Genomic DNA, 24,268 nt, shown 5'->3' with positions numbered 1-24,268 from the left:
ATATCAATAGGCATTATACCTGAGGCTCATCACAGTCTCGCTCTAGCCGCCGTCCACGGCAATACTGCTATACCAACACTACCTAGGTAGAAGTGGAGTCTGCCTTCCCGTCATTTCATTTGCTCCGACTGCACGGCTCGAAGAGTTACAAAGGTGTGCTCGAGCATCGACCTCCACAACATCGGGAACTCTGCAACCTTTGTCGCTACTTCCGTCAGGTGGCTGTGCTCTAAAAACGACATCAACAGCGCCAATATTCGGCCTTGCCGGGCTAAACAGGGTAGAAAAGCATGAGGAAGCCACCAAAAGCGAGCCCTAGTCTCCACAAAATCCCCAACAATGGAATCAATATGATGCTTTGACCGAGTCATCTGCCCCATCCTTCTATATTGAGTACACCCCAGAAATAGATGAACCAACCAACCGGTTTGGCGTGCCTGCGCCGCCCCCTGAATCAACCTGCAACACCAATGCACAGGTGGCGAAGCTTATTGAGAAGTACTAAGCGCTATCGGATCCGTGAAATGCGGCATATACTTTGACAGAAACGTGATGAAGAAGATGATGTAGGTCGCACTACAAACCAAGTTGGATCTCTTATCTATTGAAAACGTACATGAGGATCTTGCTGCTATAAATCACCTCATCAACGACCTCCGGGCTGCTACAGCCTCTTATTTCATCCTTGAAAATGGTATCATAGACAGGAAAAGGAACTAGCGCAGCTAGAGTACGACTACAACGGACGCCTAGAAATATTGCAAACTATCATCGAGTATCAAAGCGGCTGTGGGCGCAGGTCCGACCAATTAACATGGACACCGAATCTTCATCAGCGGACTATACCTCAGACTATGAAGACCAAATGTTGCCCCCAGTGGCTGAATACCTCTCCATGGTTGGCGAGGCACACATTCTCGCAGAACGGTTATCGGACCTCAAGACAGAATACCTGGTCTTAGTCGATCAACACGAGAAGCCATGTCGTCAACAACGGGGTTATTGTCTTGACGATGGATAAGTGTATGTCGGACAACCTTACCGCTCATCGGCTCACGAAAGCGATATGTCCAGGGAGCCTACATCAATTCACGTCTAAACATAAATTCAATAAGGAAATACCTATCTACATATACTATATTGCATCGAGATATTATCCATTTGCATCGTGATTCTGTTCATTATGTACATGACCCAAACAATTTCCCGTATCCATATCCATAAGTTGATAGGCATTTGCCGTAAAAAGAAGACGCTATTTCCATAAAAAGAACTGTTGAACGATCAAAATCAAATCCCAGTCATCAAGTCGGGTATTTCATACATCAAAGTCAAGCCCAAGCTGAAGTCGTAATTCAAGAATACTGTGTCTCGCCCTCGCTATCACTCAGACTATCGCGACGACGGCTCCGGCCATCACGGCGGTATCCCTTCGTCAAGCCCGGAATAGGATGCTTGTAGCTCTTGGTACCAGAATCCTCGGTGTCAACATTGGAGTATTGGTACTCTGAACGGGTGCCTGCAGATGAGAAATCCAGGGGTTCAGTGAAGTGGCCCTGGGGCGCGGAGCGGCGCTCACGTTGCTTTCGGGGACTGCTAGTACGGGATGAGGGTGCAGGAGGTGGGCCAGATGGGCCAACCTCACTGCGACGTTCGCGACGGCGGTTGTGGCGGCGGGTGGATGGATCGCGGACGCGAGGCTCTTCGGTTACTTGGCTGATAACATCCTCGCTGCCTTGGGTGAACGAGAAGCCAGAGGGATCGCGTCGCGGAGGGGGTGGTTGATCGTAGGCAAAATCATATGACTGGCTCATCTCGCTCTGGTAGGAGGTTGGCGGGGCAGATGTGTCGTAGTCGCTGCCGTGGTAGGTTCCGTCGGCCTCACGGTTCATGCCGCCAATGCGGGCGGGCTTTTCTTCTCGGTAGGCGCGTACGTCAGCATCCTCTGCGCCTTCCCACTGTTCATGCTTGTTGCGTCGGAGGAGCTTTTCTTTGGCGGTTTCTCTGAACTTCTTGCGCCGTGACTTCTCCTCTGTAACAGTCGTCGCTGTGTCGGTGTATGATCGTTCCGTAAACGAGTATCCGTCGTCGGTGTAGCCCTTGCCAACAACACTTCCGCCACCGAGCTTAGTACTCGCTGTGGCATTACTAAGAGTCTTCCCGTCGGGTCCCTTTCGTCGCAGAACAGTGGACTTGTAGTCATCCCAGTCGCCCTTTCGCCAGATGAACCCGCCATTCTTGGCCCAGAAGAAGAACCAGATTGCCCCCAAAACAAACGCCAGACCAATAAGGGCAAACAAAGCCATTAGGCCTTGCATCTTGATGCTGTGCGGGTCAACTGTGCCTTGGCCATATTTTGGCTTGGTGGTCTCTTCTGCTGAGGAGTCTGCCCGCGGGAGGAGGTGGTGGGTATTAGGGTCGACGGAAGATAATGAATTGGCGATGTTCTCATCCCGAACATAGAGTCCGGCAACGGTCGATCCTGGAACGTCGGAGGAGTCTCCGAACGGCCAAACTGGAGGCATGATAGAATACTAGAGTGGTCAAGAGCACCCGGCTCAAGACTGGACTCACTACCAACTCATTAGTGTCAAGTGTCATTGAGATTTATAAAAGAGCTGTATGAACATACATTGAAGCAAGTGATCAACACCAGATGTAGATTGAGATAGATCTTTGACAGTCTGGAATGTGGGTATGGAATATGAGTTCGGAATGTGGGCAAAAATGAAGCACAGTGCCTAGATGGGTATTAGTGGGAGATTGAAGATAAGAAGATGGGAAAATCGCAAACCCAGATATGATTCAGCTTGACTTCTAGCACAAAATTGAGGAGGTTGGAGGAGAGGCTGGGGAGGTGTGTTTACATGGTGGTTGTCACGGGCAACCCGCTTACATCATCCCCCACAACGGGTAGAGTTGGGCCACCCGTGGGTCGATCTATAAAAAGAGTCGATCACAATTCACTTCGACTTAGATCTGAAACATGGCGTTCTTTTCTTAAGGAAATGGGTTTAATTATAAATCAATTATATCAAGTCGACAAATGCCACCCGCTGGAAGCCTCCGAAAGAGGCATACACGGTCGAAAGCTGTGATCGCGCCCAGACAGCTTGCGGGGTATCATAACCAACTAAACAGCAAAAGCAGGAAAAAGCATCAAGACCAATGGACGATAAAACAGAAGGAGATCAGCGAGATTGCGAAAATCAACCGAATCGATACAAAGCCCAAGAACAACTACGAGGCTCCCAGTAGGGCCAAATAGCAACAAGACCAATAAAATCATAGATATGGCCAAAGAAAAAGATGACCTGTTGAGACATGACAAGTAAACAGATATGGGTATAATCTCTCTCCGCCACTCGGAGTCGCGAACAAGGTAACCAGGAGAAAGACATAGGCCCAACAAGAAAGGCTATACACGAAACGCTGACAAAAAGAAGACATCAGAAAGTAAAGCACATCAGACTTGTCATTGCAGGTCATCAGAATCGTACAATCATATCGCCATAACAAACACATCATCATGGGGTTCGTGCCCGACCATTTTGCCCAAGCACACAAACATAAAAAGAAAAATCGAGACAGCAGTTGCAAATGAAATCACACACAAAAAAGTCCTCCCAATCTAGCGAGACTGTTGGGCAACAGGCAACTCTAGACTTCATGACAAAGTCTAGCCTGTTCCCCAAGTCGCCCAACAGAATCTCGCTTTAGGTAATCTCCATTGTTTTTTTTTTGGTTGCAAAAGCACCCGACCCCGAAGGAAAACGAAAAACGCATATGCGAAACAGTCGAAACTTTTGACAAACGGACAAGGCCAGCCACAAACGGCTATGCAGACACAAGATGGAATCACAACAAAAATACCTAACCCTGAAAAACGAAAAAAACACAAAAAGGACAACATCTATAGGGTAACAAGATCAATGGTGGTAGCGAGTAGTCCCGTAGGCCGACTGGCTGTCTCGACGACTAGATCGTTCCGACCGCCTATCCTCCCGGGGACGCCGCACCACATCTTCAAGTTCCCGGCGGCTGGAGCCGCCCGTATAATCAGAGCTGGTACCGTTCACATGCTGCTTGGATGGCCGCGGGCCGCCGATGTTCAATCGGACGGCCCCGGTGTCCCCAGCACGAATGTTAATAGATTTGCCTGCAACTGCTTCAGATGTAAATCCAATTTGGAATCCGTTCAATGTGAGGGTCATGTTCTTGTCTTCCTCCTTTCGTGAGGCTGTGGCACTGCCGCGGCTGCTGTTCGACCGACTATTCTGGCTGCCACTCTCGCTCCCGTTGCGGTGGGACGATTTGGTAGGGAGCAAGGCCTCTGTGGAGAGAGGCAGTGCAGCTGTTGAGGTTCGGCCCGATCGGGCTGCCTGGTAGTTTTCAGCTTCACGCTCGCGGTCCTCGAGGTCGTCAGCGGCGCTGGATGGTTCCTCGTAGTAGTACTCGGTAGGCTTCCGCCGCCGAGAGCTCGCCACGGCCACCTGAGCAGTCCGTCGATCATCCTGGTAGGACGCTGATCGTCGGTGATCTCGTAGGCTATGGGTTCTCTCTGGCAGCGGGGCGTCCCTTGACATGCGACGATGGGAGCGATCCTGAATCACTGGCAAGGCAGCTGCAAGTTCCGGCATGTCCATGCGGTCCATATCTCGGTCAATGCCTCTGGCCCTGTCCATGGCTCGTTCTCTGTCCACGCCTCTGGATGGGCGACGCTGGGACGGGACAATACCGGCAGAGGTATGACTCTTCAGTGGTAGATCTGGCCGCTCCGGTTGTTTTGCCTGGTGGATCTGCGGCCTGGGCTTGGGCCTGGGCTTTGCTCCTGGGGGTGGCATCCGATAGTAGTCTTCATCATGTTCCTGGTGTCTTGGAGGGCGGTCACGGAATTCTCGCGGAGGATAGTGTTCCATAGGTGGCTCTTCATCAAACCATGGCGAATACGCCCCAGAGTCCACGGGTGGGTTGGGGGCAGTATATATAGATGAGGACCGACGGCGTGATGGCTCCCGGGACAGGGACCGCTCTCGTGGATACTCTGACGGGGGGTAGTCCGAGGCTGATGGGGCATAGTAGGATGGTGCATATGGGGAAGATGAGTACTGATGCATGTATGCTGAGCTCGATGGTGGAGGGCCATGATCATATGCGTGCGGGGGGTACATCGGAGATGCCATTCCAGAACCCATTCCAGAACCCATTCCATGTGGCATACCGTGGAAACTCATGGGTCGTCCGTCTGAGTGGTAGGTATGATACGAATTGGAGCGGCCGGGTCGACCAGGGTGATTGACGTGAATATGCTCTATGGCACCGCCTGGATATCGAGCATTGTGTGGGGACGACGAGTATTCAGGGACGGGTGGGCGTGGCTGGGAGTAGTAGGAATATTCGCCGTGTCGATGGCCAACCGGGGTTGATTGATGGTACTGAGTACCGTAATCGTAGTAACTGTCGTGATACTGGCGGGCATGGGAAGATTCTCGTCGACGAGACTTGGACGACGACCGGGGCACGTGAGCATGATGGGCAGCGCCCGGATAGGCACCAACCATCGTCTCTTCGTGCGAGGGTCGAGATCGTTCTTTGTCCTTTCGTTCTCTGGTTGAACTTTTCCTGGCGAGGTCGTTACGTTTGGGGGTGTCCACCTTAAGAGGGATCGGGGGGCTTTTTCCGCCTGACGGCCCAGATTGGGTGCTATTAACCGTAGCGGCGGTGCGACTAGAATAACCTGAGTCACTGGCGCCGTCGATCAGCGGCTCCTGGAATCTTTCCAACCTGGAGGATATTTTGGCAGCTGTATTGGCAGCAGCAATATGGGCAGAATGCTTAGTTTCGGGTCGGGCAGCGTGGTGTTCTTCGTCGTAATCTTCGACGCAGGCAGGCCGGGGGCCCTTACTGGCCATTATGTGGTCTGCAAGGCGGGCGGGTGTCTGAAAAAAAATTTAAAAAAACAGGGTTGGTCCCGTTTCCGACAAAGGCGACGTGGGTGGCTCCCACAGGGCTCCAGAGATGTCCCAACTTACAGCAAGCCACTGCTCCCCTTTGACGATGAGTCAGAATCGATCTTATTCTCCCCCTCTCAACCCCGTAAATCTGATGAAATGGGCTTTCTTTTTTTTTTTCTTCTCTTCTCCCCAGTGCCCAACCCAAGCGGGCCACTCGAACAAGTAAGCGGACCTGCCGATCGCAGCGGGCGATGGCAGGCGACGGGCGACGGGTTCTGTCAAGCGGAGAGAGCGATATGGTACTTTTCAAATCGCAACGTCTCCATCGAAGTGGGATGTTAGGCTAAGAGTCGGGCGGAAGTGTTGGGTCAAAGAAAGAAGGAAGAAAATAGAAAATGACCTCTCTGGCAGACGATGAGTGGTGGAGCGCACTGCAGCTGCAGAGGTTGGGTTGAGAATTTGGGATCCTCTGCCTGACGGTCTTAGAACCTAGTGGGGAGAGTGGAGTCGATGGGCAGCGATAGAAGAAAAAAAACGAAGTGAGGGGTGATCTGATTGATATCTAAAGGAAGAGAGAGAGAGAGAGAGAGAGAAAAGAGAGAGATCTAGGAAAAAGGAGAGGAGTATAGAGAATAGAAAGAGAAAGAGAAAGAGAAAGGCAGAGTAAACACCCGAAGGCACAGGGCACAAGGGTTAAAAAAAAAAAAAAGAGAGAGAGAGAAAAATCAGAAAGTTTCACGAAGAGGCTCTCGGTACCCAACACAAAAGGGAGAAAAAAAAAAGAAGAAAGTGGGGGATATCGTCATCAATGTTTTTATCTATTTATCTATTTATCTACTCTGTATGTAACTAGCTCACATATATTATTGTATAGTATTCCGTACAATATACTTGCAAGACTTCAACGGAGGATATCTTCGAATTATTTACTTTTAAGGTCGGGACCCGCTGGGGAATCCTTGGTTTGACTGCTAGGATCCATGGTTGGCCTTTCCTTAGTTTTATTTACTTCTTTTTACTTCTTTCCCTTTTCTATCCTTTCCCTTTTTCCGTCTTTTTTTCTCCCCCAGTGCTTGAATAGTTTTCCGTGCTGGAATACCACGGAGATGTCGCATTCCTATTTCTCCCTAAAGTGCATCCCACACCTAACGCCCAACCGGGTTTGCGGCCCAATGATCGCCTCCACCATAAAGGGTCTTCCCTGTCAATTGAAGACCTGTTCCTCTAGCAAAAATCGGCTATGACTCGGTTCCCGGTCAACTCAGTTTATTCTGCTCGGCAATTGTTTGAGTATTTTCCTAATTTTCATGTATATTGGTCAATGCAGGGCCTCGAAGTACAATGACAATGTATCTGGCACACGGGAAAAAAGTCGGTGGGGATGACACCCTACAACCCAGGCTGCAACGCAGAACTGTTGAGGTGACCACTACTACTCCGTCCTCCCTCATAGCATGTACGATGTAGGCAGACACCTGTAGGTATCGACAATGAAGCCTGGCAGAATCGCCACTTGTGGAGTGGGGAGTGACTCAGGTTTACTTTTACCATAGAAACCACAGATGTCAAACAATACTAGAACAAGAAGAGAGGGACTGAGCACTGCATGGCATTTGTCGTCAGAGCCCCTCGTCCATGTGGCAGGATATCTTTGGACGTTGTCTTTTCTCCGCCTGCACACTTCTCATTCGTGACTCACACTGGTGGAAAACCTTTGACAATCCGCCATCGCTTCAAGGGCAAGTATGTACTTGTACAAGTTTTGAAGTACTCCATACGCGGGACACTATATCGTACTAGTAATGAACTAAATGGGCGGAACCTTCTCTTGGGAAGCAGAAATGGCTAGATCGGTATGACATGCAGCACGGACGGTCTATCATTGCCATTGTGGATTCCTTCACATCCCTTGCGTCCTTAGATTAGGAGGTTCGTGGAGTTTTCACTCCGCACGTGTGGAAATGACAACATTCCAAGGTTGGAACTGGCGATGACCGCTATAGACTATGTGTTGAGCGTAGCCGATAACATCCAAAACATTCTGGACCCTGGGTATGTAGTCCGAGCTGAGAAAAATCCTATATTGGGCCGAAGTGGATATCTTCAGGCCAAGAGGCTGAGAAATCGAACCAGGAAAAGGGCTCCGCCCCAAATATAACTCAGGATCTCCATGCGGCTCCAATGTGGTCTTCCCACCTTCGCTTACGGTAATACCGTTGGTGGACACCAGTATAGGTCTTTGCATCGGGCCCGGGAGTACTAGGAAGATGCTGTACGCACGGGGAGATATCTGAATTTGGATCGCATGGCAAAACAGCCAACAAGCTTTCCTCGCATATACAATTCATGCTGGGATCACGTTGACATCCTTCCCCGGTGATTCATTGATTTATCTCGGGGAACCTAAAAAAACATCAAGGGGCCACCCCCTTGCTTCATTCTGCAAGATGGCATCAGCTCCTCGAGGTTGAGACCTTCACCGCTCTTTCATGAGTACTGATAAATGGTGCTCCGGCGATGAAGATGAGGGGAAACCAGTCCAACTCTATTCCTTTCTCGGTTCTACAATATAGAGACTCCTATCGGGGCTTTGGGTGGTGAAGGAGAGGGCCTTGGAAACATTATAGAAGTTTCTTGTACATGGTACATCGGTATACATGACTTGCATGTTGATCGCATCACCCCGGTTTCCTTTGTAGATGACATGATTCGTTCGTTCCAGATAGCCTTTTTCATGGCGACGTATTTCCGGGCTAGGCTTCGGCACACGATGGGTAAATAACATTGTCTGATGTCGTACGAAAAACAACAGTCATGTAAGTCAAGTGTTCCCAGGGCTACGCTTCAAGGTCAGAGTGCTACTGAGGTGCTACGGAATCTACAGCAGCTTGCTCGATTGGGGACTGTGGCGCCTCTTTAGGGTATCGGGGAATAGGCGACTGCCATTCCGGATGAAGCTCCCCGAACCTTGTACAGGTGGAAGCAAATGTGTTTTCAAACAATTCCTTTTCTATCAATATGTCCACCCAAACTGAATAATATCTACAAAGAAAATAAATATAATATCACACTGTTGCTATACCCATAGCCCGATCAAACCCAGAGTATCGCTAGGCAGCATCAGCCCCTCGGCCTCCTAACTCCTGCGCAGATAGAGAGCAATCCATCCAAGGACTCGATATCCAGCAATGATGCCCAGAAGAATTCCAACCCACTTGCCCGTGCGACCAGTGGCATACCCATACGATTCTAGCACTCCAGTGCCCCGAATGAGACACTGATCCTCCAGGTCAGTAGCCCACATGCATCGACAACCGGCACCGCACGAGTAGTTTCTCTTGGAGAATTCATTGACCATCATACCCTGGAAGACATAAGCCTATTCCAAGTACCCAGTGGGTTAGTGACCATTCTAACAAGAAAATAAACTTCGGATAGTAGGATATCAGCATACCTGGTAATCGATGTAGTGGAACACGTATTTCCAAAACGGATTGAGAATATTCTGCGTGACCATAAACCCTCCGACACTCATCCAGAGGCCATTTGCGAATGCGACAAGCGCCAAGGAAATGACAAAGTTTGGGAATATCGATGTCATGAGGACCACTAGGGATTCGGCCGCCACAAGATCAAGGAATATCCACATCACCCAGGTAAAGAAGGCTTCCGCTGTTGGTTGGAAATTGGACAGCCAGTATGAGACGATCGAGAAGAGCAGAGATATCAAAACTGGAGACGTTAGAGGGCAGGAATATAGTAGGGAGTACCTTGTACATACACAGGTAGGGAAGCCCAATCAGAAAGTTTGAGACTATAAATGGTGTCACACCATATAGCCCGTTGGCTCGCTCTTTGGTGAAAGTTGCCCGGTCTTCAAGGAACGCGGGGACGTATGCTACAGCCATGAAAGACATGAATGCGGAGCCAAAGAACTATATCATATATCATATATCAGTATCGGCACCCCTTCAATTTTAGCCACATGTAAAACTCACAATAGCGTTGATAAACGGCTGGATAGAGTCTTGGGACGGATGAAGACGTAGCCACACTGTGCCCATCATGATAGCCAATCCTGCGCCACGTTAGCTCCGGTAAGCTTTAAAAGAAGCATGATAATTCGTACCAAGATACATTGCGATCCGGATTCCATAAGCAATGACATCGCGGTAAGACTTAACAAATGAGCGATGAAGCAGAGCCATAGTAATCGAAACCGTTCCTGGTCGAGTCTGTTCTTCTGTGGAGGCCTTGTTGACAGGTTTCTCTGTGGAGCCTACTCGCTCAGACACTTGTCTTTCCAGTGATTTTGCCTCGCTCGAGTTTGCCCAGGCAGCTTGAATGACACCGACTCGGTCCTCCTCCTTCGAGCTCGCAAAATCGGAACTGACGGTATCCAAGATAAATTCAGCGGGGTTGGTTTGTGCGGGGATTGGATAGCCAATGCCACTGAAGTAGCTATCCACGGCTGAAATTGCCCCAAAATAACATGTTTTTCCTGCCGAGAGAAGCAGCAGCTTATCGAAGAGATTAAACGTGGTAGTTGATGGTTGGTGGATACTCGCAATGATGAGAAGCTATGTAAAATGTTAACAACAGCAGGGAACACATGTGGTATGGACGTACGTTATTGGCCCGCGCGAGTTCCTTTGCATACGACATCACCTCAAAGCTGGCAGTCGAGTCTAGACCGCTTGTGGGCTCATCCAAGAACAAAATCTTTGGATTGGTGATGAGCTGGCCAGCCACACTCACACGTCGCTTCTGACCACCACTGATGCCCTTCCGGATCGGGGTGCCGACCAACGTGTTCGCCTGGTTCTGGATACCAAATGCTTCCAAAAGTGTGCGGATCCGATCCATGCGCTCACGCTTCGATGCGGAGCTATAGATAGAAGCGGTAAGTACCGGGATGCATATGTGAGATTTGTCGGACGGCTGTTATTCCAGCTTGACATACCTGGGCAACGAGAGGTCCGCCGCGAACTTCAATGTCTCCTGCACGGTCAACGACCCGATCAGCACGTCTTCCTGCTCGACGTACGAGGTCACCCGCTGGAAATTCCGTGAATCCATTTGCGCATCATTCACGTAGGTCTCCCCGAGAACCTTCGCACCAGCTGACGCAGCACGTCGAGCCAGCACGTTGAGGAGGGTTGTCTTGCCGCAGCCTGACGGGCCCATTAAGGCAACGAGCTCCCCTGTAGAACCGGCATTAATACAATATGTTTCTTATAGCCTATGGGCAAGGGTACAAACCATGTTGCACATCACCGCTGATATCATTGATCAGATCGCGCGCCTTCTTACTTTCACGATCCTTGACGGTAACCGTTAAACCTTGCCACGAGAAATTCCGAACGGTCTCGTTCATGAGAAAGTGTCCACTGTCATTGCGCTCCAGGTCCGGGGTACTGGATGCGTTCAAGGGTGAGGGATTGCCCATGCTGCAAGATAATGTAGACGGTTTGCGGCAGATACGAGAGAATTGGAATCCAACCCACGTCCAGGTTCGCGGGCCCAGGTTTTATAATTTTAAACACATCCATATTATCTGCACCTGGACCCACGGACTTACAAATCCCTGTCTAGCGTCGAGACAAAGTCCTTGTTACGTGTCCGAGGTGGTCCCCGAGGTTGAATGTAGGGCTCAATCTTCAGGTGGAACCCGTAGACTCGAGCCCGAGCTGACATAAGACATTGATGGTCCCCGATCCCCCCGGGGAGACGCCGTCCTCTACGGATAATGAACTTGGAGAAGAGTCATAAGCCTAGATCAAATTCCTTAGCGTAAGATCCCATAAGCAATAGCGCTTTTGCTATGTGGGGTGCGTCCAAACCCCGATCCCATCGGGGATCGGATCGTCCACATCTTTCCTTAACAATACGATCTTCAAAAAAAAAAAGCAAAGAAAAAACACTAAAAGAAATTAATAGGAAGAAAAAAGGAGAAATCTGAGTAGGATTTTGTTAAAAGAATAAGCATAATGCCATTTTTATTCGTCCCGCTCTTGGCGCCCAATGCAACTAAATTAATATCAAGGTATACGAAAGACACCAGTCTTTGAGAAATACTGAGTGGATATACCACACAGAAAAGTAAGCAAAATCGAGCAAAGAAGCCGAATTTACATACTAGAACATATGAGTCAGTAATTGCTTCTTCAACGAGGCTGGGAAAATCTAACCGCTCGACAGGGCTGAGACCGAGAACCCGCATGCCGTTGTGCAGAACTTGACGGGCCGATGCATACAACGCCATACGCGCCTGCTTGACATCTGGCTCGCTGCCGATCACCTTGAGCACATCGTAACTAGAGCTCAGCATGTGTGTCATCTTGAACAGATAGCTGAGGACAGTGATGGGCTCAAGAGTCTTAGCAGTCTGCAGGAGTACGTCGGGCCACTGGGCCAGCAGGCGGACCAAGTCGACAGCATGCTGCTCAGTCAAAAGGTCAAAGTTGGCGTTGACCAGTTCGTTAACATCCAACTCAGACTTGCGTGCCATCGAGCACAGACGGGCGTGAGCGTACTGCAGGTATGGGCCGGTGTCACCCTCGAAGGATGTCATGGCATCCAGGTTAAAGTCATAGCCGTTAACGCTGAAATGAACATGCAAATTAGTAAACGGATCGACAGAAGTAGCAGGAAAGAACATTATGCATACCGCTTTCCAGTCATGTCTTGCACCATAACGGAGGTGATACCCAGAATATCGGCAGTCTTCTCAGGATCCTCGACCTGTGAGTACTTGACTTCATTCTTCTTCATGACCTCGTGCATCTTGTCACCAACATCGCGCAGGATGTCATCCAAGAACTTGACGGTACCCTTACGGGTACTCATACCACGGACCATACCGAAGTTAATGTGCTGGCAACGGGACGCCAAGTCCTTGTGGCCCATAAGTTCAGTGACCTTGAAGAGCTGAGCCAGGTGGAGATCCTGCTGAGCGGCAACAACGTAGATCATCTTGTCAAAGTGGTACTCGTTGTCGCGCTCGGTGATGGCACCGATATCACGGGTCAGGTAGAGAGGAGTGCCGTCCTTGCGGACAATAATAGCCTTGCCCAGCTTCTTGGCACCGTGCTTGGTGAAGTCCACAATAACAGCACCCTCAGACTTCTCTGAGACACCGGCCTGCTCCATCAGCTTATAGGCATCGGTCATGCTCTCAGACTTGATCTGTGATTCACCGGAGTAAACATCGAAGTCGATATTGAGACGAGCGTATGTCTGCTTGTACTTCTCAATGCTGAGATCACGGAACTTGCGCCAGAGAGCAAGAGCCTCCGGGTCACCGTCTTCCATACTCTTGAAGTAGCGACGGGCCTTCTCGTCCTCGCTCACGTCCACAAGCTTGGCAAGCTCTGTCTCGAGCTCAGCAACATCCTCGCTCTTCTCCTTCTTGGCCTTGATCTGTTCCTTCAGCTCCTTGATAGGTCCTTCCTGTTCACTGACTTGACGGTTGACCTTGACGTAGACATCGAACAGGTGGTTGATAGGGTCCTTGACAAGAGCTTCCTCATTGCCGAAGTACTTGAAGCCGTTGGCCAGCAGGCCATACTGCTTACCCCAGTCACCCAGGTAGTTCATTTTGATAACATCCCATCCCATTACAGTGTAGATATTGGCGAGGAAACCACCGATGATGGTACTGCGCAGATGACCAGCGTGGAAGGGCTTGGCGATGTTGGGCGACGAGAACTCGATGATGATCTTCTTCTGGCCCTTGGAGGGGTCGAAGGGGTCCTTCTGACCCTGGTTGCCATTTGTTCCATAGGCGGACTTCTCCTTCAGGATACGACCAAGAACATTATCGGTCAATGGCTTAGGCTTGCAGAAGAACTGGATGTGAGGACCAAGCGGAGTGGGGGGGTGAATAAGGTCGGAGGCGGGGAACTTGGAGGCAAGCTCCTTAGCAAGCTCCACGGGGTTTTTTTGCTTAATCTGAAGAGAAGCCACCTAAATGTATGCAACAAGACATTGTTAGCCCAGGGTCCCATGATCACGCGGAACATGCGAATTGCGCCTGCGGCTACATACCGGCAATGAAAGGTCACCTTTATCCAAAGTACTGGTCCAGGCAATGCGCGGGTAGATCTTCTGAGCATCGATATCAGCGGCTTTAGCCAACTCCTCCGCGATGTGCTGGCGGTATATATCCATCGGGTTCAGTGTCGGGAAGCAGTTGGCGAACTGAGACTTCTGTGCCGTGGATTGGAGCGAGAGAGCCTCAACAGAGGCGGGGAGAGAAGCGGCGGACATGATTGAGAATCTTCGCGATGTACCGAATGCGCGTATCGAAGTCAGAAATGTCGAAGGTTTAGAGGGGCAGCGCAACGGAGAAAAAATGGCTGTGAACCGCAGAGCCCCGCTTAGACAATGACCCATAAAGAGGGGGGAAATCTCTCGGGGATCTTTTTTTTTTGCCCTTTTCTTTTTCCCGTTCCTTCCCTTTTTGACTTGCTGTGACTCAACGAGGGCGGTGAGTCACGTGACGACCAGGTCTTATCGATTAAATGTGACGTCACTTTTGAGCGTGATCTGCTGAAACCCTATACTAATTTAAATATACAGACTAGTTACATGCTCATTAGACCCTTATGCCACCCTATGGCCAAGACGACGGCCTGGATGTTCAACGGAGAAAGACATAGGACTTGAAAGTGATCGATCACTTATCCTGAGCGACACTTGGTGCATATCTCTTTTGCATTGGCTCCTCAGATGTGTCTATACTTGAACCTACTAGTCTGATCTATTTCTCTTCTCCTGCCCAAAAGTCTGGGAAAGTCACTTTCTGCGTTTGTATTTTCTCACTCTAGCCTCACTTTAGCCTTCTATATCATAGAAGTGTCGTTGTATTTACCTGCAAGACAAAGATATAAATAACCCCAGAATCCTCGGAAAGGTGCAGGATTCTCGAATAGAAGGGCAGTCGAAGAAGAATGTATAACAGCAAATACCTTTCAGCCCGATAAAGTGCTGGGAATACACAAGCTACGTGTATGTCTTTCGGCCCTTCCCCCATGTATGGGCCCGTGCTAACCCTGGTACCACTAGGTCTTTGAAGACAGAGTAGCGAGTCTACCAACTCTGTCGGTTTCCATGAATTGTGCTGACCTTTTATCTTTTCAGCAAATGTTACGGTCTCACCCGAGGGGGTCTTCCTACTCTTGAGAACACCGAGCAGACATAAAAGAAGCATATGAGGGGCAAAGATGGGATACCTGTAGCCCATTCCTTTGTCGATTCTTTCTTTTGTATCTCAATGTCACTAGCTCTGTCCTCCAGTGCAACTGTGGAAGGGAGAACACAATGCCCGGAGATCAAGTGGCTGGTAGGATAGCAACAAAACAATGAACGCCACTAATAAATTGAAAGCTTTGTTTCCTTCCCGATTCATACTCATCAAAGACTTGACAATGGGCTTGTAACATAATGCCTTTGTTCTCACGAAAGGGCCCCAGGTAGTAGGTCACAGGGGAGCATCATCTTATGGCCGGTCGGTGCCACATATTTATTGCGCTTCGACTCCCCCTGGGCAGCATCCAACTCACCGACGAAGCAACATTATCTCACAGTTAGCGAACTCGGCAGGATTACTCTCCATAGGGTCCCCAACTCGAGAATATTGGCCCTTCAACAGCTAATGGGCTTCGAGAGCTAATCAATATGTCATATTACATTACCATCCATAATGGCCCAGGTGTGGATGAGAGCCCTGAAAACACGTGGATCAATATCACATTTACTATCAAGGACCATTTTTACCTTCGCACTGACGGAGCGTTGATTTGCTTTATCATTGAACGTATTCGGGAGAGGAAGTTCAAAGTTAGTACTGAGCCCATGGATCGAAAAGCTCGATGGTGTATATCGATCCCAGTCTCCAAACTGCATAAAACCATGGGTGGAGCTGTTGCCGACGCTTTACAACTAGCGGAGTGGTACAGGTTCCAAATTCTCAATGGGAATGCAAGCATCAACCGGAAACTGCTATTTGATCGGAAGCCCTTTAATGAAGGTAAGGAATGCTGTAGAGACAATGTGTGCGATCGGATACTGCATCCGGAGTGGTGGGAAGATACTCGTCAAGTGTCTAAAGATACTAACTAGTGAGGATTCTAAGGATACTAGTACAGATCCTTAGCGCTTTGGTTGGCTGAAATGAATGCATATCCAATTTCCACATCCGTGATAAATTACCTCGTAAAGTGACTAGCGCGTGCTCAAGCTTCCAAGGTTAAGAGCTTCAGGAGCTCCGTAGATATTTCAAGCACGTTTGGCGCAAAATCCTCGTCTAGTATGGCAATCTACTAGAGTGGTTTCCAAACGCAGGAAGGGGACTGGAGTGCCATGACAGATGAAGTCTTTGGACCGACGTTGAGTTGAGTGTCCACACATGACGAAGGTTAGAGTGGTTGGTATGTAAATAAGATTATACAGTTATTAAAGTCGATTAAGAACATTTCAGTAATACCGAAGTGTAGGCGGATATCTCACGCGCTCAAGCCTCGGGGCTTCTTTTTATCACTTGTAGGCTGGGGTCTATTGACACATCTAACCACACACCAGACATCAAAACAAAATGGCTTCGCGGCCGGACCCGCTAATATTCTATAGCCGATTCACATATATAAAGGGCGGAGTCGAGTTCGAAAACAATAACTTTTCGTTGATCGCAGCGAATCCCTTAGAAGCAGAAGACCTGGTCCTCCAGCTTGCTGACGGGGCGCGCCTTGGTGTATCCAAGAGCCTCGGTGGCCTTCTTCATGGCGCTGACCATGGGAGGAGGGCCACAGAGGAGAATCTTAACATCGGCAGCGGGGGCGGGCAGACGCTCCTGTGAGAAAGTTTAATTAATACCGAGGTAGCACGAGCACGGCATACAAACGTACCTTGATCATGTCGGGAGTCACGAAGCCGACACCGCCGGTCCAACCCTCGGGCGGGTTGTTGAGAACGTAGTAGACACGGAATCCATCGTCCTCCTTCTCCAGCTCCTCGAGCTGGTCCTTGAGCAAGATGTCCTCGGGGTTGACGTTGGCGAAGATCAGGTCAACCTTGGTGGTGTCGTTACCACCATTGCGAGGACGGTTGCGGATGATGGCCTTGATAACCTGCAGCATGGGGGTGATACCAGTGCCACCGGAGATCATACCAATGTGACGGCACATGTTGGGAGTGTACACCATGGCGCCCTTGGGGCCGCGGACCTTCATGTTGTCGCCAATCTTCAGTTCGGTAAGATACTTGGAGATGTTACCCTGGGGGTAGGCCTTGATGAGCAGATCGAAGTAGCCAGCCTCGTTGTCGGAGGAGATGGGGGTGTAAGAGCGGACAACCTCCTTGGGCTGACCTTCAATCGTAGCGGCGAGAGAGATGTGCTGACCGATGGGGAGACCGAGGATATCGGTGGAACGAGGGAGGGCAAAACGGTAGATGGCGACATTGTGAGAGATCTCAGTCTTCTCCTTGAGGACGAAGTTCTGGAATTCAGTGGGGTTCAAGACCTTGCGAGGTTCTGCGGTCAATGGGGTCAGTTCAGTTCCTCGGCGTTCCTCGGTGCTTCGGTATTTGGATAAAAGAAATGCACGCACTGTTGCTGAAAACCAAGTAACCGGCCAGAACTCCAGCGGCAGCGATTGCATAGGTGACAAACTCGGGCTTAATGGCGTAAACACCCGCGATGAGCAGGGCCGAGGGCGCGAGGGCCGTGCCGATGTTGGCGAGACTTCGAGGAATCAGCCATTGATGTTATAGGGGAATAACATTTACTCACCTCATTATGAAAAAACTCGGATACTGTAGTTTTTTAAAAAGCAGCGATAAAAGCAGAAGAGAAAAGGGAAAAGAGGAGATAAAAAGAAATGAGGGGGGCTAGTCCGCCCAACGGAATTTCCCACCTTTTGGGGTTACGATTTCCCCGACTTTTTACTTCGACTTGACTCGACTTACTCGACTTACTGGCCCCGGGGGGTTGTTTGGCTTACTGAGGGGTTACTGGATTATCTGTACTGCTTTTATTTCTTCTTTTCAAAACCATCAAAATGCCCGAAGTACCAGAAATCCCACAAGTCCCTGCCTTTAATCTAACGGAATTGGACCACAAGCTCCTGGCTATGACCGACGAGGAGTTCGTATACCACGACTGGGAAGACCTAAAAAGTATCATCGGTAAGTCCCCGCATGTCTCCGAATCTGCCCTAGACAATTCCCCTCATGCCATTTCCCGTAACAGCGCGGAATGATCTCGGTGCACTCAAGCGGAAGCCTTCCGATCTCCGCCGATACCTGGCCTGGACACAAGAGACCAAAGCGAAGTATGGCACGATCATGAATTATATTTGCCAGCAGCGATTAAAGTGGCATTTGCCGCTAAACACTGCCAGCGGCAGTGACTCCGCGGTTATCAAGCAAAGCGGGCCCCCGGCGACCTTCAAGAACCCGCGTCCCTTTGCCGATCCCGAGGACTACAAGATTCTCCGGAATGACTGGCCCTATGGCGTCACCCCCGGAATCTCGCATCTGGTCGTGTGGTTGCGCACTCCCATCCCTGTTAAATCTGACGAGGGCCATTTGACCGATGAATCTCGTGCGATGATCAACACTTTTGTTCGAAAGACTTTCGTGGACCGATTGGCTAAGGATCCTCAAAATTTCCCAGACCCTGAGTCCCATGTGCTATGGTTTAAGAACTGGGTCGGTCTACAGAGCGTGAGGGCATTGGAGCATGTCCATATTTTGGTCCGTGATGTCCCCGAGGATATCTTATTCGAATGGGCAAATGAGTGAGGTTGCTGGTGGGATTGTTTGATAGATTTTTGCCTGGTCGATCAGGTTTGCATCGGCATCTTAAAACGAAGCATTTTGCTCCTAGAATTATATTGGACATGTCACGTCATTAAGAAGACAAGAGGAAGGAAGAAAATAGTTACAAGAGTTCTCGAAGGGCTGGAGCCGTTGATCAACCCGCAAAGAACACAGGCGGTACACACCCTTCTACCATGAAGGTCGTGGCTCGTGGTCGCCTTCAGGTCTTGTCGCATACTCAATCTTTACCTGATCCGTGCGATGAATCTTGCCGGCCATGGGGACCTCTGCTTGGAGCTGATCCGAGTTCAAGATGCTTTCCTGGCTACCGCTCCCCGTAGCCCCAATATTCGTGGTCATAAGGATATCGTCGTCGTCGCGATTGTTGCTTGCCGATTTCTTTATGGGTCTATCCGTGTCCGAACGCAACTTGCTGCTCTCATATCGCCCGTGAGAACTCCAGGAACGTTTCCCTCGGATCATCTCGTACATCGGACCCAGGGTTGGGATGCAGGAGGCCATAATGATAATGTTTGATTCGACACTGAGACGTGCGAGTCAGATTTTAGTCAGATTTAATATAAGGAGTGACTGAAAACATACCTCGTCCAGATAACAAGATCTGCTGTTCCATCTGTTATGCCGTGTCAGCGGTAGGTATCTCACTTCATGCACAAAGAAGCAACTTACATGTCGAGTCTTCTTTATCATATAAGCCTGGTAGCTGTAGGCACTTGACAATAGCCATTGCACAGGCTCTGTGTGGATGTTCAGCTACTCTCCCTAGACATTAATATGAATCAACTTACACGGCGCCCAAACCCAAAGCCGCGCACAGGGCCAATTTTTTCTTAATCGACATTTGGAGTCGTAGCAATATTACAGTCGGATAAATCGCAAGGTACAGATCGACCACCGCGGACAGAACTGAGAAAGGTTCAGTTATTCGTTTGCAAAAGACATCCAACCCACCAACATACCTCCAGTGAAGATTGCATAGCCCACCAGGATCTTGGTCGGACGACATGTTGCCCCTTCAGACATGAGACGAACCTTCCATAAAGCCTGGGGAGGATCACACATGGTGAAGAGAACGATGATGCAGATACTCGACGCCACGAACACCGAGCCTGTCAATATCCATAGCCATATTCGGTGAAAGAGGGTGGGATTCATGATGCGATTCAGGAGAGCAGCGACTGCGAGTTTCGGAGTTGTAAATGACATGATTCCTAGTGCAAAGTCGACATAATTAATGAGTAGAATGCGTTCGACCAAGTCCATGCCACCTCTCTCCATCAAAACAGCTGTATGGCTCCCGTAGCCCAGAACGACATTCACCGTGGTGAGAATTGTATAACTGGCGACCATGATCTATATAAATTGTTATTTGGAGTGGACCGAAATGAATTGGGTCGTACATACCACTGCGGAAACTATGATATAGTCATCAAGCCCCATGTTCCTTAACATCCGGGCTCGGACATAAAGTCGCAAGGATACCATCACCACACTTACACTGAAGAACGCCCAGAAAATCCCTAGAATGCGTGGACCCTTTGTCTGGCTTATGTATTCAGCGTCCATGATTGCCATGATTTTGAGAGCGGCTGCTCTGTTCCTTATAGGGGAATCGCGACAATATCCTCTATCTTCTCTAGCATCAGGGGGACTGGAAACTGTACGGAGTAGAACAGAGAGTTATTATCACAGGCAAAAGTTAATTGAGATTAAATTCTAAACACGCGAATATGCATGTTGTACTCCGTCCTCCGTCCTCCGTAGGCACTACTGTTACAGCCCGTGCCGAGGGGGACGATCGGGCAGTTCGGGGCCTGTCTGGCTGGGGTCATACTTCGATGAATTGACCAATCGCTTCTCTCGATGATAAGAGGCCTCAAGCGCTAGGCCTCAAGCGCTAATATCGTGAGTGGCCTGGCAAGTGCTTGACTTTTGGCCCCTAGCCACTACCGCCTTAGTGCGTTTCCATCAAATTTATCCTCATTTGGTTGATGTTATACTACCAAGTACGCATAATGTATAGTATGTTGTACATATGTAGAAAGCCCGGTTATATGAGAAAGTGTTGAGGCTACGAAGGAGGACTGCTAGTGAGATAAACTAGCATGGAGGGAAAATCGGGAAGAAGATGCGTACTATGAATCTATGGAAAAACAGGCTGTATATGAAGCCTGTACTAACAAAGGAATGGCAAACTGACAAACTGACATATCAAACTGACAAAGCAAAACCTCAGTCTGCACAAAGGGACAAAGGCATAAAGACATACCATACCATGCATGTCAACACACCCCCCCAGACTGAGCATCAAAAGCAAAAATCAATCTGGTTTGCATAGTAAAAATCATAGTAAAAATCATCAAATTAGTCTGTCATTTCCTTCTTGCTCACTAGCAGTTTTCGAATCCTTTCGAAGTCGACTTTTGGCAGTGCTTTAATTAATATATCTGCCGGGTTTTCCTTGCTGTCGATGAGCTGGATATCGATCTGCTTCGTCTTTATAGTATGTTTCACAAATTGATATTTGATATCCAACCACTTGGTTCCTTTATTGTAGGAGTCCTTCTTGAGAATTGCAACGGCATTGTCGCTGTCCGTATAAATCGGAATTGGAATTGGCTTCGTGTCATCTAGTAATCGTAGCTAGAGAAGGATCTTTTTCAAATAGAGTCCTTCTCTCACTGCTCTATCGAGAGTAATGTATTTAGCAATAGTGCTTCCTATAGCAACAATGTCTTGTTTCCGTGAGCTCTATAAAACTAGCGCTCCTATATAGTAAAAGACGTATACTTTAGTGGATTTCCTATCTTCGTAGTCGTTAAACGAAGAGTTAATATAGCTAATTAGTGTTAAATTGGATTTTACTAGTTATATCCTATAGCTAGGTGCGCCTTTTAGATAGCGTAGTAGTTAGGAAAGGGTATCAAGGTCTTGCTTCCTAGGATTTATAGTTCTTCTCTATAGTCTATTTATAGTAAAAGCGATATCGGGTCTTATACGTATGCCTAACTAGGCAACCTTACTAATATCTTCTCCAAAAGCTGCTTTTTCGGAGGAAGAAACTATTTCCGAGGAAGAGACTATATCAGTCTCTATTGTAGAGAAAGGTGGTTGATAGGATAACTTTATAGGTAGGTATATTGATAAAACCTTGCCTAGACTCGCTATCTATAGCAGATCTTCTAGGTATATAGCTTAGTCGACAAAAATGGTTGATAAAGCTTCGTTGGTAGTTCTTATTAAGCTACTTCCTAGAAATCTAGCTAGTTCACGAACTACCTTAATCTTAAAGGTAATATTATCTTTGAACTATTGGATCTGTCGTTTATCTAAAGTAGCGCTTAATATATCGTTAATATAGAGCAAAAGCTAGAGATCTCTCTCTCTATAGGTGAAAATACACCTTTTATCCGGAAGCTCTTTAAAACCTAGTCTTTTTAGCTCCTCTTTTAGCGTTTCGTACCACAAATTTACTAATTGCCGAAGTCCGTACAATACTTGCTTTAGTATACAGACTTTACTAGCTTCTAATTAGTCTAGCCGGAAAGGGGATTTAGATATCGAAGAAGAAGTGTAGTATCCTATCGGGGGTCTTATAAAAATGCACCTTTTATTAATAAGCGTATTAAGGTACGCTATAGTGTAATCAATTTACTCCTATTCTATATTTCGGATAGTAACTATAGATAAGAAAAGTCTAGTGCTTTCTAGCCTAGCAACCGGTGTATAGATATCATCAAAATCGAATCTAGGTCTTTAGCGGTTGCTATAGATCACCTATCTTACTCTTATTTCCGTGATAATATCCTCCTTATTATATTTGAGATTATAAACCTATTTCCCTAGTAAGATAGTGCTTCCTCTCGGCGGAGTGTTAACTAGCTAGTAAGCTTAGGCTACTTCCAATTTAGTGATCTAGTTGTTTATAGTATCCTACTATAGATCCTTTTCCGGGGAATTTAGCGCTTCTTTATAGTTACGGGGAATTCTCACTTGCTATATCTTTAGACCTTCCGGGATAGTAGCAAAAGCAATACTAATAGCGGATAAAGCTCTTCCTCTATATAAGTCCTATTGTTCTTCGTCGAATCTTCTCGGTGGGATTCCTATAGTTTAGCGTCTTAACGTTCTTAGCTACGGTGTAGGAGTAGTTATAATTAGATCTAGGGACGAAGAAGAGTCTATATCCGGTCTTCTCTCTCTCTCTAATAGAGAAGGGATAGTTCCTACGCTTAGTGATAGAGTCTATAAACCTATCGATATTCCTCTTATTAGGGCTTTCCCTTTCTCCGCCTATATAGGTGTTATAAAGAGAGTATTTTCTTCTTCTTTATCTAGTTCCTACACTCTAGTATCTAATAGTAGGAGATAAACTAGTTGTTAAACCTTGCTAGTAGTAATAACTAGCGAACTAATACCCCTATAAGAAATAGGGGGAGGTGTATCGATAGTTTGTCCTCTAGTGATAATATCCCTTTTATTATAGTGAGGAATACCCTATCTTTGCTCCTAAAACACAATATCTCTATATCTAGAGACCTTCTTAGTTTTAGGATTATAAATCCTATAGATATAACTATTATTACCCTCGTATCTAACGAGGTAGCTAATCTATACTCTAGCTTCTATTTTCTAGCTTTAAACACGTTTTTCCTTCGGGATATGAATATATACTTTAGCATACTATACTCGAAGGAAAGAAAGAGAGACGTTCTCTAGGGATCTTATATTCAATAATTTCCTCTATACTATAATTGGAGCTTAGTGAAACTAATCCCCCTAAGCTAGCTTTCTTAGTCGATTGATAATATATATAGCTATATTAACAGCTTCTAGCTAGAGCTCTTATAGTGCACTAGTATCGATTCTTATAGTACGTGTAATTTATAAAAGATAAAACCTAGAGAACTCGGAAACACCGTTTTACTTATATATATAGGGAGCTGACAAAGTGACTATTATATTTATCGATTTAGCCTATTTAGTAAAAACCGAGAATTCCGTACCGCTATTAATCCGCTATTCCTATAGCTAGTATCCTATCTTTTAGTGTATCTTCTAAGCAAATTTCTAGAGAACTAGGGATACGTCTACTTTTATAGTAAGATATAGTGTGAGATAGTATCTTATTATATTGTCTATAATAATTATAATATAGTTTCTATTATATTTGCTAGTATTAGATTTAGTATCTAGATTAAAACTAGGTAGGGATATAGGTTATAGATCGATATAAAATATATAGCCTACTCTAGTTACTCTCGCTTATTAGGAGCGAGATATAATCCGCTTTGATTTACCGAGCTTATAGGCTTCACAATTGAATTCTTTATCCTATATATTATAACTAAGGTCGGTATAGTTGATTTTTGTAGTATAACTGCTAGTATAGCCTTGTAAAGATATACAGTTATCAGGTGTAAGGCCTGTCAACCGGGTAAGATACGAATGGCGGGGAGAGGAATGAAAGT

General features: G+C 47.6%; 7 protein-coding genes across 7 annotated transcripts; 1 reads left to right on the top strand and 6 right to left on the bottom strand.

Moving 5' to 3' along the window:
- Nucleotides 1-1,355: 1,355 nt before the first annotated feature.
- On the bottom strand, nt 1,356-2,525 carry N7525_001322 (uncharacterized protein; the record flags this gene model as incomplete). Its single annotated transcript, XM_002558034.1, has 1 exon — nt 1,356-2,525. The coding sequence occupies one exon, from the start codon at nt 2,523-2,525 to the stop codon at nt 1,356-1,358; it is 1,170 nt and encodes a 389-aa protein (XP_002558080.1).
- Nucleotides 2,526-3,929: 1,404 nt separating this feature from the next.
- Nucleotides 3,930-5,912, bottom strand: N7525_001321 (uncharacterized protein; the record flags this gene model as incomplete). The annotated part of the gene is made up of 1 exon (XM_061211847.1): nt 3,930-5,912. One exon carries the CDS (start codon nt 5,910-5,912, stop codon nt 3,930-3,932), a length of 1,983 nt encoding a protein of 660 aa, XP_061071073.1.
- A 3,178-nt stretch (nt 5,913-9,090) lies between these two features.
- On the bottom strand, nt 9,091-11,403 carry N7525_001320 (putative ABC transporter; the record flags this gene model as incomplete). The annotated part of the gene is made up of 8 exons (XM_061211846.1): nt 9,091-9,333; nt 9,409-9,626; nt 9,736-9,889; nt 9,953-10,032; nt 10,084-10,534; nt 10,584-10,842; nt 10,918-11,158; nt 11,217-11,403. The coding sequence occupies 8 exons, from the start codon at nt 11,401-11,403 to the stop codon at nt 9,091-9,093; spliced, it is 1,833 nt and encodes a 610-aa protein (XP_061071072.1).
- Nucleotides 11,404-12,085: 682 nt separating this feature from the next.
- Nucleotides 12,086-14,225, bottom strand: N7525_001319 (arginine--tRNA ligase; the record flags this gene model as incomplete). The annotated part of the gene is made up of 4 exons (XM_002558037.1): nt 12,086-12,092; nt 12,146-12,559; nt 12,625-13,922; nt 14,004-14,225. 4 exons carry the CDS (start codon nt 14,223-14,225, stop codon nt 12,086-12,088), a joined length of 1,941 nt encoding a protein of 646 aa, XP_002558083.1.
- A 2,431-nt stretch (nt 14,226-16,656) lies between these two features.
- On the bottom strand, nt 16,657-17,750 carry N7525_001318 (cytochrome b5 reductase family protein; the record flags this gene model as incomplete). Its single annotated transcript, XM_002558039.1, has 4 exons — nt 16,657-16,806; nt 16,862-17,487; nt 17,564-17,697; nt 17,746-17,750. The coding sequence occupies 4 exons, from the start codon at nt 17,748-17,750 to the stop codon at nt 16,657-16,659; spliced, it is 915 nt and encodes a 304-aa protein (XP_002558085.1).
- A 263-nt stretch (nt 17,751-18,013) lies between these two features.
- N7525_001317 (GIG1 family protein) lies at nt 18,014-18,758 on the top strand (the record flags this gene model as incomplete). Its single annotated transcript, XM_002558040.1, has 2 exons — nt 18,014-18,140; nt 18,205-18,758. 2 exons carry the CDS (start codon nt 18,014-18,016, stop codon nt 18,756-18,758), a joined length of 681 nt encoding a protein of 226 aa, XP_002558086.1.
- A 207-nt stretch (nt 18,759-18,965) lies between these two features.
- On the bottom strand, nt 18,966-20,372 carry N7525_001316 (uncharacterized protein; the record flags this gene model as incomplete). The annotated part of the gene is made up of 6 exons (XM_061211845.1): nt 18,966-19,320; nt 19,380-19,410; nt 19,467-19,534; nt 19,586-19,703; nt 19,757-20,150; nt 20,202-20,372. The coding sequence occupies 6 exons, from the start codon at nt 20,370-20,372 to the stop codon at nt 18,966-18,968; spliced, it is 1,137 nt and encodes a 378-aa protein (XP_061071071.1).
- Nucleotides 20,373-24,268: the final 3,896 nt, after the last annotated feature.

Source organism: Penicillium rubens, assembly GCF_028828025.1.
Source record: "Penicillium rubens strain IBT 27055 chromosome Unknown utg000001l_segment0_segment0, whole genome shotgun sequence".
NCBI lineage: Eukaryota > Fungi > Ascomycota > Eurotiomycetes > Eurotiales > Aspergillaceae > Penicillium > Penicillium rubens.
Note: the sequence above shows the minus strand (reverse complement) of the source record. Positions and strands in the feature narration are given on the sequence as shown.